Source organism: Montipora capricornis, chromosome 6 (genome assembly GCF_036669925.1).
Source record: "Montipora capricornis isolate CH-2021 chromosome 6, ASM3666992v2, whole genome shotgun sequence".
NCBI classification, from domain to species: Eukaryota; Metazoa; Cnidaria; class Anthozoa; order Scleractinia; family Acroporidae; genus Montipora; species Montipora capricornis.
Window position 1 is genome coordinate 51,662,472 of NC_090888.1, and position 14,013 is coordinate 51,676,484.

Genomic DNA, 14,013 nt, shown 5'->3' on the forward strand with positions numbered 1-14,013 from the left:
TTATCGTTCGCGGTTGTCTGATTGGACGAACGATGTTTTTCACGAGTGAAAAGTGATCCTACGGCAAGCCACATCATCATTGGCGCGAAAACTGACAAGCTGCCTTTTTATTTTCAAGATGTCGGAAAGGTTTGTCGACGTCGGTTCAGTTGACAATTTTATCGCAGAAAAAGAAAACAAAGCCATATTACAAAAAAAACACACCACGAGAAGGAAAGCTTTTGCAAACCTTTTTAGGAACAAGGAATGAACCTGGAAAAGTTGAAGAAATTCCAGCATTACAGCCAGATTAGAGCGAATACATTTTTATCATTTTGGTCAGAACCAAAGATAGGAAAGACTATGAGCCTTCTTCGCTCCGAAGTCTATTGGCAAGTTTTGAACGACATCTAAAAAAGAACAGTTACTCTGACAGTATCATGAATGACCTCATATTTGAGAAAACAAGGAAAGTCCTCCTGTCCAAACAGAAAGAGTCAAAGAAAAAAAGAAAAGGAAACAGGCCAAACGCTTCGATAGCTTTAACCAGTGATGAATTGAATACTCTACGAAAAGAAAAGAATATTTGGAATTTAATGAAAGAGAAACCAAAACAAGAACCGTTCAGACTGCCGCGATATCAGGACAATGCCGTCTAAAATGTTTGCCACTGATGGATCAGAAAAAGATCCTATATAGTGGTCTACAAGCTCTACGCCCAGAAGAGACCTGAGAAAATGAATGAAGACGATTCTCCCTTTTATTTAGCCGTTAACAACTTAAAGGCAGAGTCGCTTCAGACGAAAGAGGGGTTCAAGGCTGGTCCTGTTGGCATAAACAAACTTAACAGTCTCATGAAAACCATGACTCAAAAAGCAGGAATAAACAACGAACGTCTCCGAAATCATATTGGTTGAAAAACTATGATACAAACACTCAGCGAAAATGATATTCCACTGACTCATATCGCTCAGTTGTCAGGACATAAAAATCTAAGAAGTATCGAAAACTACAGCAAGGCCTCGAGAAAATAGCAGATGAAAATGTCTCAAGTTCTTAGCAGTGTTGTAGCTGGTACTGTAACCAAGGCGGTCCTCGTACGAAAAAGCCAATCCAGCCATTTCTCCATCTACTTTTGAATCACAGCAATCTATGGCTTTGTTCAGCGGGGCTGTCATTCAAGGGGGCAATTTTTCAATCAACATAAACATAGTTAATCAGGCACAAAGCTCACACTAGAGGAACTTGATCTAGCCCACCAGAATCGTTGTCACGATGGAAGAGACTGAGGCCTTTGGAGGACAACACATTACAGCATGGAAAATGCTTTGTACGATTTTTATTCACTCGTTGTTTCGTATCAGAAAACGAACGAGTGAGCGCAGCGAACGAGTGAGTTTTCTGATACTACTCAACTCGTGAATAAAAATCGTAGGCGCGCATTTTCCATGAAGTAATCTCTATAGCATACATGATCGGATTCAGCAATATCCAGGAGAAGAACTATCAATCAAAGACGGGAAGTTGTTTTGTCTGGCATGCCGCGAAATAGTGTCTACAAAGAAGAGCATTGTATTACACACTTGATTTCAAAGAAACATGGAAATGGTAAAGACAAACTGAAGAAGTCTAAGCTGAAGGATCAGATGATTATGGCGGCTTTTAGAGCGGGGGACAGGACTCACAAAGACAGCACTCTACCCATAACCGAACGGGCCTACCAACTCGAAGTGGTCGAAGAGTTTCTGAGGGCTGGCATCCCAATTGGAAATATCGAGATGCTACGATCCCCCTTAGAGAGGAATGGCCAACGTCTCACAGCAAGTGCTCATCTTGGTCAGTATATATCAATTGTTTTCAAGCAGGAAGTCGAAAGGATCAAAAATGAATTGACTTTGCTTGGTCAGACTGGCATGACAAGAGATGTTTCGATGATCTTGGACGGAAGTACGCGAAAAGGAGAAGCAATTGCTGTGATCGTGCGTTTCCTTGACGATAATTGGTCGATTATTCAACGTCTCGTCGGAATTGATATATGTTCCAAACCAGTAAATGCCGATGATCTTGCACAAGTGCTTAATCAGTGCCTAGCAGTTTATTATGGAGTCAAGGCCAATTCGTTGCTCGCAGCCATGAGAGATTGTGCAAGTGTGCAGAACTAGGCAGCGTTGGATAGGATTGCATTTATATTTCCTAAAATGCTCAACGTTGTGTGTTTCTCACATACGCTTGACAATGTTGGGAATCATCTTGTCATTCCAACTCTTCTAGAGTGCGGTAGCGTATGGATTCGCCTGTTCCGCCATAGGTACAAGGTAAAGCTCTTGTGGAAGGATCTGACTGGCCAAAGACCAAGGTCATACAGTGAGACGAGATGGTGGTCAAAGTGGGAAGTCTACCAACAAATATTAATGCAGTTTGGAGATATTGAGCGATTCTTGATAGAAGCAGAAGCCACTAATGTCGGTCCACAGTTACTCCCTCAACTTCCCTCAATATTTTCCGATCCTGAGCGACTAATCAACCTGAAGCTCGAGCTCGCCATCACTATCGATGTTGGGGAGCACTTTGTGAAAGCGACGTATTTCTTGGAAGGTGATGGCCCTCTCGTGCTCTCCTGTTATGAGAAACTCCATGCTGTTGCCCAAGCCTGCCAAGCCCCCCACTTACCTGACGTGCATGTAGTCGCGGCACCAATCGCCGACGAAATCCTGGCCAGAACGTAGCATCCCTCGAACAGCAGGCAAAGGCATGTGTCCAACCAACCATAGATTGGTTTTTGAGAAAGTTCAATGTCCAACTATATAACACAGTATCAGCGTTCAAGGCTGCGAGGTATATGTGTCCGGTCAGCGTCCAGTGGCTGAAACCAACTCAGCAATCAGTAGAGGCCTTGCGAATCTTCCCTTTTCTCGCCGGATGATGATGGAATTATCAACGGCCTAAAAGCTGAACTACCTGCTTACTTAGCTGCCACTGAAGATGTGGTTATCAACGCAGAAGAGCGAAAGGTAATATGGTGGCACGACCACAAGGATCAGCTCCCTCATTGGGCATCTGCAGTGAAGAAAGTGCTGCTGGTGCAGCCATCCTCGGCTGCAGCAGAAAGGGTATTCTCCGTTCTCAATTCCTCATTCAACGATCAACAAGAGCACGCCTTAGTTGGCAATCTGCAAGCAAGTGTGATGACCCAATATACAACAAGCGATGATTAACTTCTAGTATGGGTAATGATGACCCAATTGCAATAACAAGCGATGATTAACTTCTAGTATCAGAAAACCTCAAACGTTGTGTTGAACTAATGGAAAAAAAAACATTGATCGTTACATTTTGTTGTTGAAAAATGTAACTGAAAATCTGAAAAATGTAATATTCTATGTTTAAAACAATCGGAAAAAAGTCAGCATTTTTATGTAACCCACGAGCACTTTTTAAAAAAATTAACATTATTTTAGCACTTTTTTGGCAAAAAACACGCACTGCTTTAAGCATTTAATGCTTTTTTACGAGCACTATCGGTAAGAGCCGTTGATGGGCTCCTGTAAGAGCCTAGTTCCATTGGTAGGGCTAACGGTCACACTGTCTTTTAAGGACTGCTAACTACCAAATTCACGAATTTGATTGGCTGAAATCGATATTGACTGCGGTCTAGATTTTCCCATCTAGACTGGCATCTAGACCGGTAATGTTTTGCGGTGAAAAAGTTGCAAAGTAAAATGCAAACTAAAATGCTCAATATTGAGTATTTTCTTCTACCAATATTTTTTTATGGAAGTGCCAAAAAGAATGATGAGAAAGAAGGTAAGGAGGACGAGCAAACTTTGGCAGAATTAAGTTCAGCTCATCGCTACTCATCGCCGTTCGCAAGCAAAATGTCAGGTAGTACAAACCAGTTACATTAAACGAATTAAATTGTTCTTGTTTTTGCCATATAATAAACATCTTATTAACCGAGCTTATTCAGTCTGTATGGGAGAAGTTCGACCTCGGTCGTGTGTATACAGACCCGACCTCGGTCAAGATTCTCCCATACAGATTTCCTGCTCGGTCAATAAAAGCTAATAAATTCTCGCATAAACCTTCTTCCGACGAGTTGACAACAACGATCGAGAACGGTCAAGCTGGCTTTAACTTGATAAGCTCAGAAAATACTGAATCGCGGCATTTTTAAAACTAGTCTTATACAGCTTTTATATTCTTGTAAGATAACTTTTTGTTTGCCAAAAAAATCTTTAAGAAGAGGATCAAGCCCTTAAAGCTATCCTAGAAAGCGTCAAACCATGATTTTTTAGATCCTCCTTGAAGGTTATTACTCCTTTCTAGAATTTTCACATTCAAATGTTCTTGCGGTCTCGCAGAGATTATAAAGAGATAATTTTGCCTCGATCTAGAGCAAACACCGCATTGTCGAGCAAATCCTACCTGCCGTGAGTTGGGATTGATGTAAAGAAAGACGCCTAGAGTTGATGAGTAATTACATAAATTTAATTGAGCACTTCGTTGTCTAAACTCAGAACAAGTGTTTATATATGTGTAGCGTAAGTTGGCCTCGAATCCTTTATTATGAGATCTACGCGTGCCTTTTTTACACTGCACCCGTGTCATTTAAACGGACAGTCATGTTTACAATACTGTCCATGGATAGTGACGATGAGAAATTGTCAGATTTCCTTCTGCCCTCTAAGAGCAGGGGTCATATCATTGCGGAACAGAAAACTTAATTTACACCATTTGAGCTCCACCCACGCATGTGGTAACTTGCACACAGCACGCCTTGTCGTCCACATTTAATAAAAAAGGGTTTATTTTTCTGAAGTTTTGTCGAATATTGACTCCATGTCAATGAGGTCCACGTCCGGTGTGGAATATCTCTTATGTCTCAGGTAACGGCACCCGTGCAACTCGCTATCCCACGACGTCGATACTGTAAGCCTTAGCATTGGTTTATCATCATCGGTTTGGTTCGGCTTATCCTCGCCCACTCGTTTTCCGTCACTTAGAATCGGCTTTTCATGCTTTGACTTATCCTCAAAGACTCGTTTTCCGTGTGCATCACCATGGGTTGGCTTCGCAATTCTCCTAAATTCGTTCTTTCTTTGCCTATCCCCTGGCATTTGCCCAGCTGGAAAAGAAGAACTTCGTTGCCGTGTTCTTATGACACTCGGGTTAAAGAGTGTGCTCTCCGAGCTCTTTCGTACACGAGTCGAAAAACCATGCTCTGATAATGGGGGAAGAGGACTTCGGCCTAACTTCGGGGACTTGGAGAGTGGTTTTGAACTTATTGACGAATCTTCGATTATACTCGGTAACTGAAGAAGAGTTTGCTTTTTACTGTTGTCCGAAGCAGAGGTGCAAATCCCTTTTTCTTGGCTTTGTAAATCCTCAGTGTCTCCTAAAGGAACGCTGCGGACGTCCAATTCCACTGTGCCTTCGCCATCACTGTCGGAAGACGATTCTCCGCCAGAATGCATCAAATTGAAATGAAGCGTTCTTAAGTTATACCTTTCGTTCAAGATCTTGGCAATGTTTGTGTTATGTTCAATGTCCAGGCGACGCAGCTTCTCGTTGAGTTCTGCGTTTGATTTTCGACTTATAACCTTGTAAGTCTTTGAACTTTGTCTAGACAGTCCTTTATCGGTGCTGGTATTGTAATATCGGGACATATTTTTCTCCCAAAAGCTGAACTACATTACGGAAAGCGACAATCTCGGAACTTGCGACACAGCCCCTCGCGCTGGCGTTTGTAAACACAGAGATGACGTGCCGGAATCCGATTAATTCTTTACGGGTGATTTCTTCCACTTTTGGCTATCTTGCCAAACTGCACCCTCTGAATAAAACACCCTTTTGTTGGTCTTTGGAAGGCTAGTTCATTTTGCACCCTAATAATTAAAATGTCGCAAATACATTCGGGTACATTTATACCACAGGTCACTGAAGAATGCCCTCCCGATATCATACGCTGTAAAGGTTTTGCACCGTCGCGTGCGTGCTAAATCAAAACAAGCCATGTGACACATGAGGGGATATAGGGTTACGATCCGCTCTTGTGGACGTGATGTCTTTCCCACATAGCGGAAATATAAAAAGATTACTCTTAATTAAAAACGGACATCGCTTGCTTCTCGAACATGAATTTACGCGGGAAGAAAGCACCCATTTACAAATTCTGATATCGTTTTCAATAGGGAACTAAATATGCAAAGATGATAAATATCTTCGATTGGTGACAGATGATAAACTTTGAAGCTTAAGATGCCATAGGTCTCTCTGATTAAGTATTTTTAGCCTTTTTTTTTTTTTGATTCTCCTAAAAAATGTTGTTCGAATGGTCACAGAACGTGGAGTTTGTAAGCTGCAGCAAAAAAGGTTAGAAAGTTAGGATATCCACTTTGAAAAAATGCTCCTTCTTTTTGCCCAAAATGCTTCGGCCAAGTGCCATTGATGTTTACAATTGCACGATAAAATTGTCTTTCCAAACAATCGCCAGAAAAATATACGACAAAAGCACTTAAAGCGTGGCTCAAGATAGGCATGTCTAAATGGGGCGAAGAGGCAGCGTCCCTAATTTTATCGTGACCTGGCCCTTTAAAGCCGATAGATTATCAACCTGGCGTGGGAAATATCGCTTTTATCACGCAAGGTTTACCCGATCATGATCACTGCCAACACACAAGATCAACTACGAAATATAAAACATCAGGAGCAACTCTTAATTAAAAGCTGTGATACAGGATCAAATGCTGATAACAGACATTTCTGTGGCCCACTTTTTAACAGTGAACAATAACAACGGTTACTGGCGTCAACGGGAAGAAAATTAATTTAGCCTGCACAGGAACTTGAACAGATGTTCTTGTTGACCAGAGCACACATGACGTCGCTCATGATCCCCCTCTCGGCGATCTCCGTGAAAGAAAACACCCCTTACAACTCCCCCAATTCCACCACCCCGTTAAGGCAGTAATTCAAAGCCGTAGATCGGTTGACAAAAGGTAGGGGAAAGATTAATGAAAAACCGTAACTACAATGCAGAAATACTACACTTCACTGAGTTAAGTTTCATATTTCCGCCGTCCCCGGGGGTAGAGGCGAATCCGGGCAAAATTGTAGCAAACGCGCGGGAATTTAGCCAACCGTAAGCCAGCATTTGTTCTGGACATAAGTGGAATTTGGCAGACAGTGACCAATATCAAAGAGAGCGAACAAAGAAAACATTAACTTTGCGACATTTAGGGCAGATCAATTTAAAAGTACGAAGATAATCTCCATCCTGCGTATAACCTGACAAAATAGAAAGACTCAAGCTTAGCTTTAAAACTGAAGACAAAGTAGTTTCAGCTGTGATATCAGCAGGAACGGCATTCCAAATATTGGAAAGTCTAATAAAAAACGAATCCCTAAAAATTAGTTGTTAAGTGTTGGTTTGGTTCGGCGTATTTTCGCCTACTCGTTTTCCGTCACCTGGTATCGGCTTTTCACGCTTCGACTCATCCTCAGAGACTCGTTTTCCGTGTGCGTCACCATGGGTTGGTGACGAACTTCGTGAGATATTGTTCTTGCCACGTGCACTCAAAAATAAAATTCATATATATCTTCTTGCCACCGTGTAGGTAGGTATCATTATTTACCCTCGGATTTTTAGAGTAGCTAGTAGCTAATATCTCTGAGCATTAAACAGAACAACCTTTTTTTTTAAGAATCCCAACTGGCCGGAGGCAAAGCAGTTGGCTATTTACAAGTGCAGCCAGGAAACTGAACCAGGGACTACCTGGAACAAATTCAACGTTAATGGTCAGAACGTGTCTTGAACCCGGGATCTCCGGATCTCAAGGTAAGCGTCCTAACCACTGGGCTGCAATGCTACCTCTCCTCTAGATGTTCTGGTGCACAATTTAAGCCCCGGCCATACAGTCTTTCCTCCACATCATCCCAACCGCTTAAGCAGTTTTCCGTCGTCACTGTGACTCAGCACATGGCCAGGTTTGCAAGCAAGGTGACACACGCTCAATTTTGACAAACGTCACGAATTGTGTTGTTGAGTCAACATTTGCCTCAACATCCATTCGATTTTGTCGAACGCTGTTGAAAGGTTGTTGAATGATGTTGAACGGTGGGATGGGCAAACGGTTTAAACAATTCATTCAACAAATCTAAGCGAGTGGCCTGGTAATTAGTTTCAGTCCCCAGTGGCAGTCTTTACCGAAGACGTCCCTCAGACAGCTTCGCTTTTCCAGCTCATCTATGAGCGTTTCTATCGCGCCAGACTTCCATTTTGGTTTCTTTGTTTTGTCCGCCTCCGGTTCTTTTCTTTTCCTTGTTGCAGTGTTGATCTCTACTTCAAAATCGTCTGGCGTGTTAGTCCTCCATTGTAGGATCAGCTGATCGAAATACTATCGCCCGGACGTACTACAGCCACACACAAAATTGTCTTGCTTTGCTACCGTTTTTTCTTAATTGCGCATGCGCTTTCTCAACAATGCTGAAAGAGCGGGGGCAAATGACTTCAACTCCGCTTCAACATTCCGAACATTCCAGAGAACAAAAGAAATGTTGAACGGTTGTTGAAGCAAAGTTTAAAGGCTTTTAAACTCTTTGTGGTAAGAACATCAGTGACACACTCGGCTATCGCCTCGTGTGCAATTTTTTTGTTCTTACCACATTTTCACGTCATCTGTGATCTATTACTGAACAGACGCACGGCAACATGGAATCTATTTGTTAAAGAGATAGGCTTGCAACCTCGTTTCCAGGGTCTCTCTTCGCTGCCTCCCAACGACAAGGGAGGCAGAGAAGAGAGACCCTGGAAACGAGGTTGATAAGCTTGAGGTTCGTGTAAAGTTGCGCTCAGATTAAGCATATCCGGTAAACTACAAAGCCGAGAATGTTGACATTACCAATGTCAGGAGAGGCAACCCAGCGGAGTTTGGGGTTCCGATACATTTCTGGCTAAGAAGCTTTTTTAAGTCATAGGCCTAATTGTTCAAACCCAACTAATACTGACCTGCGAACATACAACCAATCGAGGTTTGAAATTTGCGAATCAAAAAAGTCTTAACAATTTAATGCTGAAGCGAAACAAAAGTTCCTGTCAAAAAAAAGGTTCCAGCAATCTAGAATTAGCTTAGTCAGGGTTTGAGCAAGTTGGCTTACAAGTATGGCATTTTTGAGTAGAAAGAAATGAATAACTTCCGATTGCTGTTTTTGATGCCCAGGACTTCAACGTTCTAGTCCATTGGAGTACTAGTAAGAGTACCAATAGACCTTTTTGCAGATACGGCGGCCGTTTTGATTTCTATTGTTTCGAAAGACATTATGGGATGCCCAGGGGGCAAATTAATATGTATTTGCCCCCGGGCATCCCATAATGGCTATTCGAAACAATAGAAATCAAAATGGCCGCCCTGTCGGTAAAAAAGTCTATTCGAGTTCTTGGTACTAAGCATGCGCATTTGCAAATTTAGACCCAATCTCGTTTCCAAAGGCCCTCGTTACCCGACCCGCTGGTCAAGGGGAACGAACACTCTGGCAACGAGATTGATTTAGACCCTCAAACTCAATGAGCATGCTCAGAACGAAACACTTCTACTCCTAAAACTTGATAATTGCAACCCAGGGGTCTGTTTCTCGAAAGAAAACTTTTCGGTCGTATTGTGGGTACCAGAAGTGTTTGTCTTCAAACCGAGGCGGTTTTGAGGCATGAAACTCTGCAATCATGTTAAGTTCCCTAATGATTGCATGTAGTATCGTTCTTCTAGTTTCTGACCCCCACCAGTCAATAAAAGGGTTACAAACCAAACAAACGACACGTCAACTGAATAGAGTGTAATGTAAAGTGCTAGATTTCAATCCCATATGAACCATGTGAGCGTTAGCCCTACAGATAGAAATGAGCCCACACAAGGACAGAAAAACTCTGACCAGGGTGGGAATTGAACCCACGACCTTCGGGTTAGATCTCCGCCGCTCTACCGACTGAGCTACAAGGTCAGCCAACACGTCAGCCAACACGTCAGCCAACTTGAAATGAAACTGAATGCCTTCTATTCGACCTTTTTCGCCGACTCATCAAATTCATCGTTGTCGCATTTTGAATCCACTCATTGAATAGTAAAATAAACTTTCAGAAAAAAAAAGTGGATAGATATGATAAAAAGTATCTTGGGCGGAGATGTGTGTTGAAATTATCGCGACATCTCACCACCTCGTTGGAAGTAAAAACAGTGCTCCATATCATCATACTTTAACTTTCTTCGCGTACTTATCAAAGTCTTCCTTGTTCAGTTTATATCCCCAATGTTGAAGCGTTTGCCGCACTACAGGCGATACGTTAAAGTTATCATAAGCACAGCCACTGCGAACGATCTTTGCAATAAGGTTGTTTCGCCAGCGTCCCTTGTCGCCAGCACATTTCTTCCAGCGATCGACCTGCCTACTATCATCTTCTGTTCGTCGGCCGAGATAAAACCTGCAGTACCTGAAAAGAGGCATCGCAGTTAACGTAAACTTTGAGAAGAGATGTTACTTCAAGCGCCAACGGCCAAACTGCATTTTGGCTGCCGTCAATCAAACCAGATGCATGACATAACCTACAAATCAGCATCTTTGGTTCCCAAGGTACATTCGAACTCGACGCCAATGGAAAGCGATGGAATATGTACACGAATCTCTTTACTGAAGAACCTCTAAAAAGATATCATAATGGTATTCGAGCTGTAAACTAAACAAAAACTCCAATTCACTTTCTGGAGGCGGAGTCGATCTTCACGGCTAATTGTGCGGAAATTTGATTCATGATAGAAACCAAAACGTAGTTTGGCGCTTAGCGCTTGAAGATGAGATTCCGCAGAAGGATGAAAATCGCAGTAATATTAGATTTTCCCTTAATTTCCCCCATTGCTTCCACATTTAGATAACTCAAAATAGGAGATACATTGTAGCTGATCAAGCTTGTTTAGGAGACATAGCAAGCGAATGGTTTGAACCTGTGATTGGTGCGTCTCGAACCGTATGAGCTGAAGATCAGTCATTGTTTGACTGAGAAGTTGTTCTCAAAAGTCTAGTCATTAGCCTCTACAGATCGTGATACACCAATCACGGCCTACTTAGCCAGCAACATCACGGCTGACTAGACAGACCAATCAGGCTAAAGACAACACTAAGGACTTGTACGATCCACTGACACTACAGTAATCCCTTTGACTCTGAGGGTGGCTTCCGCTCAGGTTGTCGAAACGTCAATAAATGTCACAAGCAACAGTCCTTCTCAGGACTACTCTCCACCGGACGATCTTACATCATCAAGTTTTAAGGGACATTAGTTTCTATTAGAGACAATTGCTTAAGTCGTCCAGTTAAGTGCAAGGATTACTTCTACCTTTCGTCTATAACACGTACTTCTAATATATATACATTTTTTTCATTCATCAGTCCTTTCATGGGAACACATGAGCCCAACAAATAATTGATCTGCTCCCAACTGTGTGACTTCATAGCTCAGTTGGTAGAGCATTGCACCGGCATCGCAAAGGGTCATGGGATCGAATATACTCAATATCGTTGAAACCACTTGAATTTTTGTGGTGTCTATACAGAGACAACTGTTTAATTTGTGCGGTGTTCAGTTATGTGAGAGAATCACTTCTACCTTTCTTTATAAAGTTTTGTTCGGAAATATAGCTGGCTGATGTTCAGGGTAATCAAAGGGCCCTTGCTGTTGTGACAAGAAAATTGGGTAGCTGCTGTGAAAAGATCTTAAGGCAATCATTCAATCCTGTACTTCATTATAACGGTCCCCATAAGTTACTGTAGTTCTCACTGTGTGCACTTCTAACCGCAGACACTAATAGAAACATTTGGAATTTACTTTGGTTATCCCAAACACTTTCTTCTCTATGCTAATGAACGAAAACCTGCAGCCATAATGTTTAAGACAATGTACAGTGGCCATGGTGCTATGTTTCACATGAGGAGGAAGAACAGCTTTTAATGCAAGTTTTTATTGCACGGGGAGCCACTTTATGTCTGTTTCAGTGCCCAGGCACATCATGAAGCCAACAACTACTTTTTTTTCTTGACAGAGAAAAATGAAATAGACCTAATAGGCTACTCAATGTTGCACCCAATTCAAACCCTTTGGGAATAAAATGTTTGGTTCCAGGTATTTCTGTATCATTTAAATGTGAATGCCACAAATATACAATACACAATACACAATACACAAATATACAATACACAAAGAATCTTAACCCCAGGAGATTTGTATTAGGAACAACATTGAGTTACCTGATTTGGTCTTTATACAGAAAAAAAACCGTCATATTAATAATAAATTATTATGAATTGCTGTATTAAGCTTAGTGTAAATGAAAAATACTCACCAAGTTGTGTCCAAGCACCAAAAAGCGAATGAGGCAAGAAATCTAATGCAGAACTCTAATGCACAGTGTTTTGGGGAATCCCCTCAAGTCAAGAGGTGAGCTGGGTTGTTGCAGTAGTGAAAGGAGTCACCTTACACTGCTATGGTCCAGACTTTGCATTACAAATGGGTTGAGTTTGTTGGTTTGCCATCCTGCTTCAAGAGATTTTTCTCTGGTTTCCCCCCTCTCATCAAAAACCAACATTGTGATTTGATTTGTAGTCTCTCCAATATTATTGTTGTAAATCATCAATTTCGTGTTTGGCTAATAAGTATTCATGAGAATTAAATAAAATGACTATCAATCACAAGGGAAGAAGAGTATGAGGGGGGCAAATCTTTCACGGCACAACCACACCAACCCAGCACTGCCAAAGAAGCAAGAAATTAGGAGCAGGGATGGATATCATCCTTCCATACTTTTTTCCTTTTTTCAGAGAGCTAGAAGGAAAATGAAAGAACTACTTGCGCAAACGGTGGTTTATTTACTGGAATCCACTGGCCAGTGCCACATTGATAATTAAAAGTCTAGACAAGAAACATTGCCTCACACTATTTCACTCTAATCATAAGAAAAAAAAGTTGGATGAGGGATACACTGCTAGGGGGTAACCCTTTCAGTGGTCTACCATCCTAGTTGGGTGACTCAAGGAGGAGATGAGGGTCTTCACAGTGGTGAGAGCACTCAAATGCCACCAACATGTCCCAGGTTCTATTCCTGGACTTCAGGTGTCATATGTGGGATAACGAGTTTGATGGTTCTCTGCTTTGCTGCAAGAGGTCCAGATACTGATTTATTTCACTTGATATCCAGTCACCTCAAAACTCAGTAGAGCTTGGTTTTCGAAAGCTTGCAACACTAACAAATTAAAGTGAGTACTATTATCATTATGTATGATAACTCCAAGCATTCAATACAACTTAACCGTATTAAGCATTACATGTAACAGCAAACCTTTTAACTTACCACTGAAACCAGCCATAAGGATCTTGCTTGTGAATCCAACCAGAAGATTCCCACATTTCCAAGCTCCCACCACATTTCACCTTGTAAGTGTTGACTTCATTACGATATACCGATGAAGTGATGTGAGCTTTAATCTTGAGTCCTTCAAACCAGTCAGCAGGGAATTCCTTGTACACATCGGCAGAATATTTCTTACCTCGAGCAAAATATTAAAGGATCAAACAATGCCAGAGAACAAAGACACAAAGGATCTTATTTCTTTTATTCAATATCAATTTTGCCCATTTTTGTTACTACTTTAATAGTCACAGGGCAAAAAACATTTCAGCTCTTCAAGGGCACTGAACAACATTATTAATTTCTGTTGAAATCTCTTTGGAATAACAGAAATTCACCTGAGATTTTCAAAGTTAGTTCCAATATAATACTCTCTCAGCATTATTTAATTTCAGATGTTTTCTTAACTAACAAAATCTAAACACATTTAAATTCTGCATGAAAAGATAGGCCATCATTTTCAAAGAGACAATAAGCTCATAAGTTTGGTGTATGTCCCTAATGCTTTCTGTTATTTGAATTTTCAACAAAAGTAATCTGAACAGAAACTACTTCTTTGGCTTTTCAAAATACATACACCCTCGGCTAA

At 41.5% G+C, this 14,013-nt stretch overlaps 2 protein-coding genes and 1 pseudogene across 2 annotated transcripts in view; 1 reads left to right on the forward strand and 2 right to left on the reverse strand.

Moving 5' to 3' along the window:
• The first annotated feature begins 118 nt into the window (after nt 1-118).
• On the forward strand, nt 119-3,194 carry LOC138054098 (uncharacterized; annotated as a pseudogene).
• A 1,251-nt stretch (nt 3,195-4,445) lies between these two features.
• Nucleotides 4,446-5,951, reverse strand: LOC138052421 (uncharacterized). The gene has a single exon (XM_068898916.1). It carries the CDS (start codon nt 5,643-5,645, stop codon nt 4,785-4,787), a length of 861 nt encoding a protein of 286 aa, XP_068755017.1. The 5' UTR covers nt 5,646-5,951; the 3' UTR covers nt 4,446-4,784.
• A 3,841-nt stretch (nt 5,952-9,792) lies between these two features.
• LOC138052422 (uncharacterized) overlaps nt 9,793-14,013 on the reverse strand; it is a 6,357-nt gene continuing 2,136 nt past the window's right edge. The window contains exons 2-3 of the mRNA XM_068898917.1: nt 13,368-13,563; nt 9,793-10,459 (exon numbers count right to left, since the gene is read on the reverse strand). Of these exons, the coding sequence (XP_068755018.1) occupies nt 10,219-10,459; nt 13,368-13,563 (437 nt within the window). The 3' untranslated portion in view covers nt 9,793-10,218. The remainder of the gene's footprint in view (nt 10,460-13,367; nt 13,564-14,013) is intronic.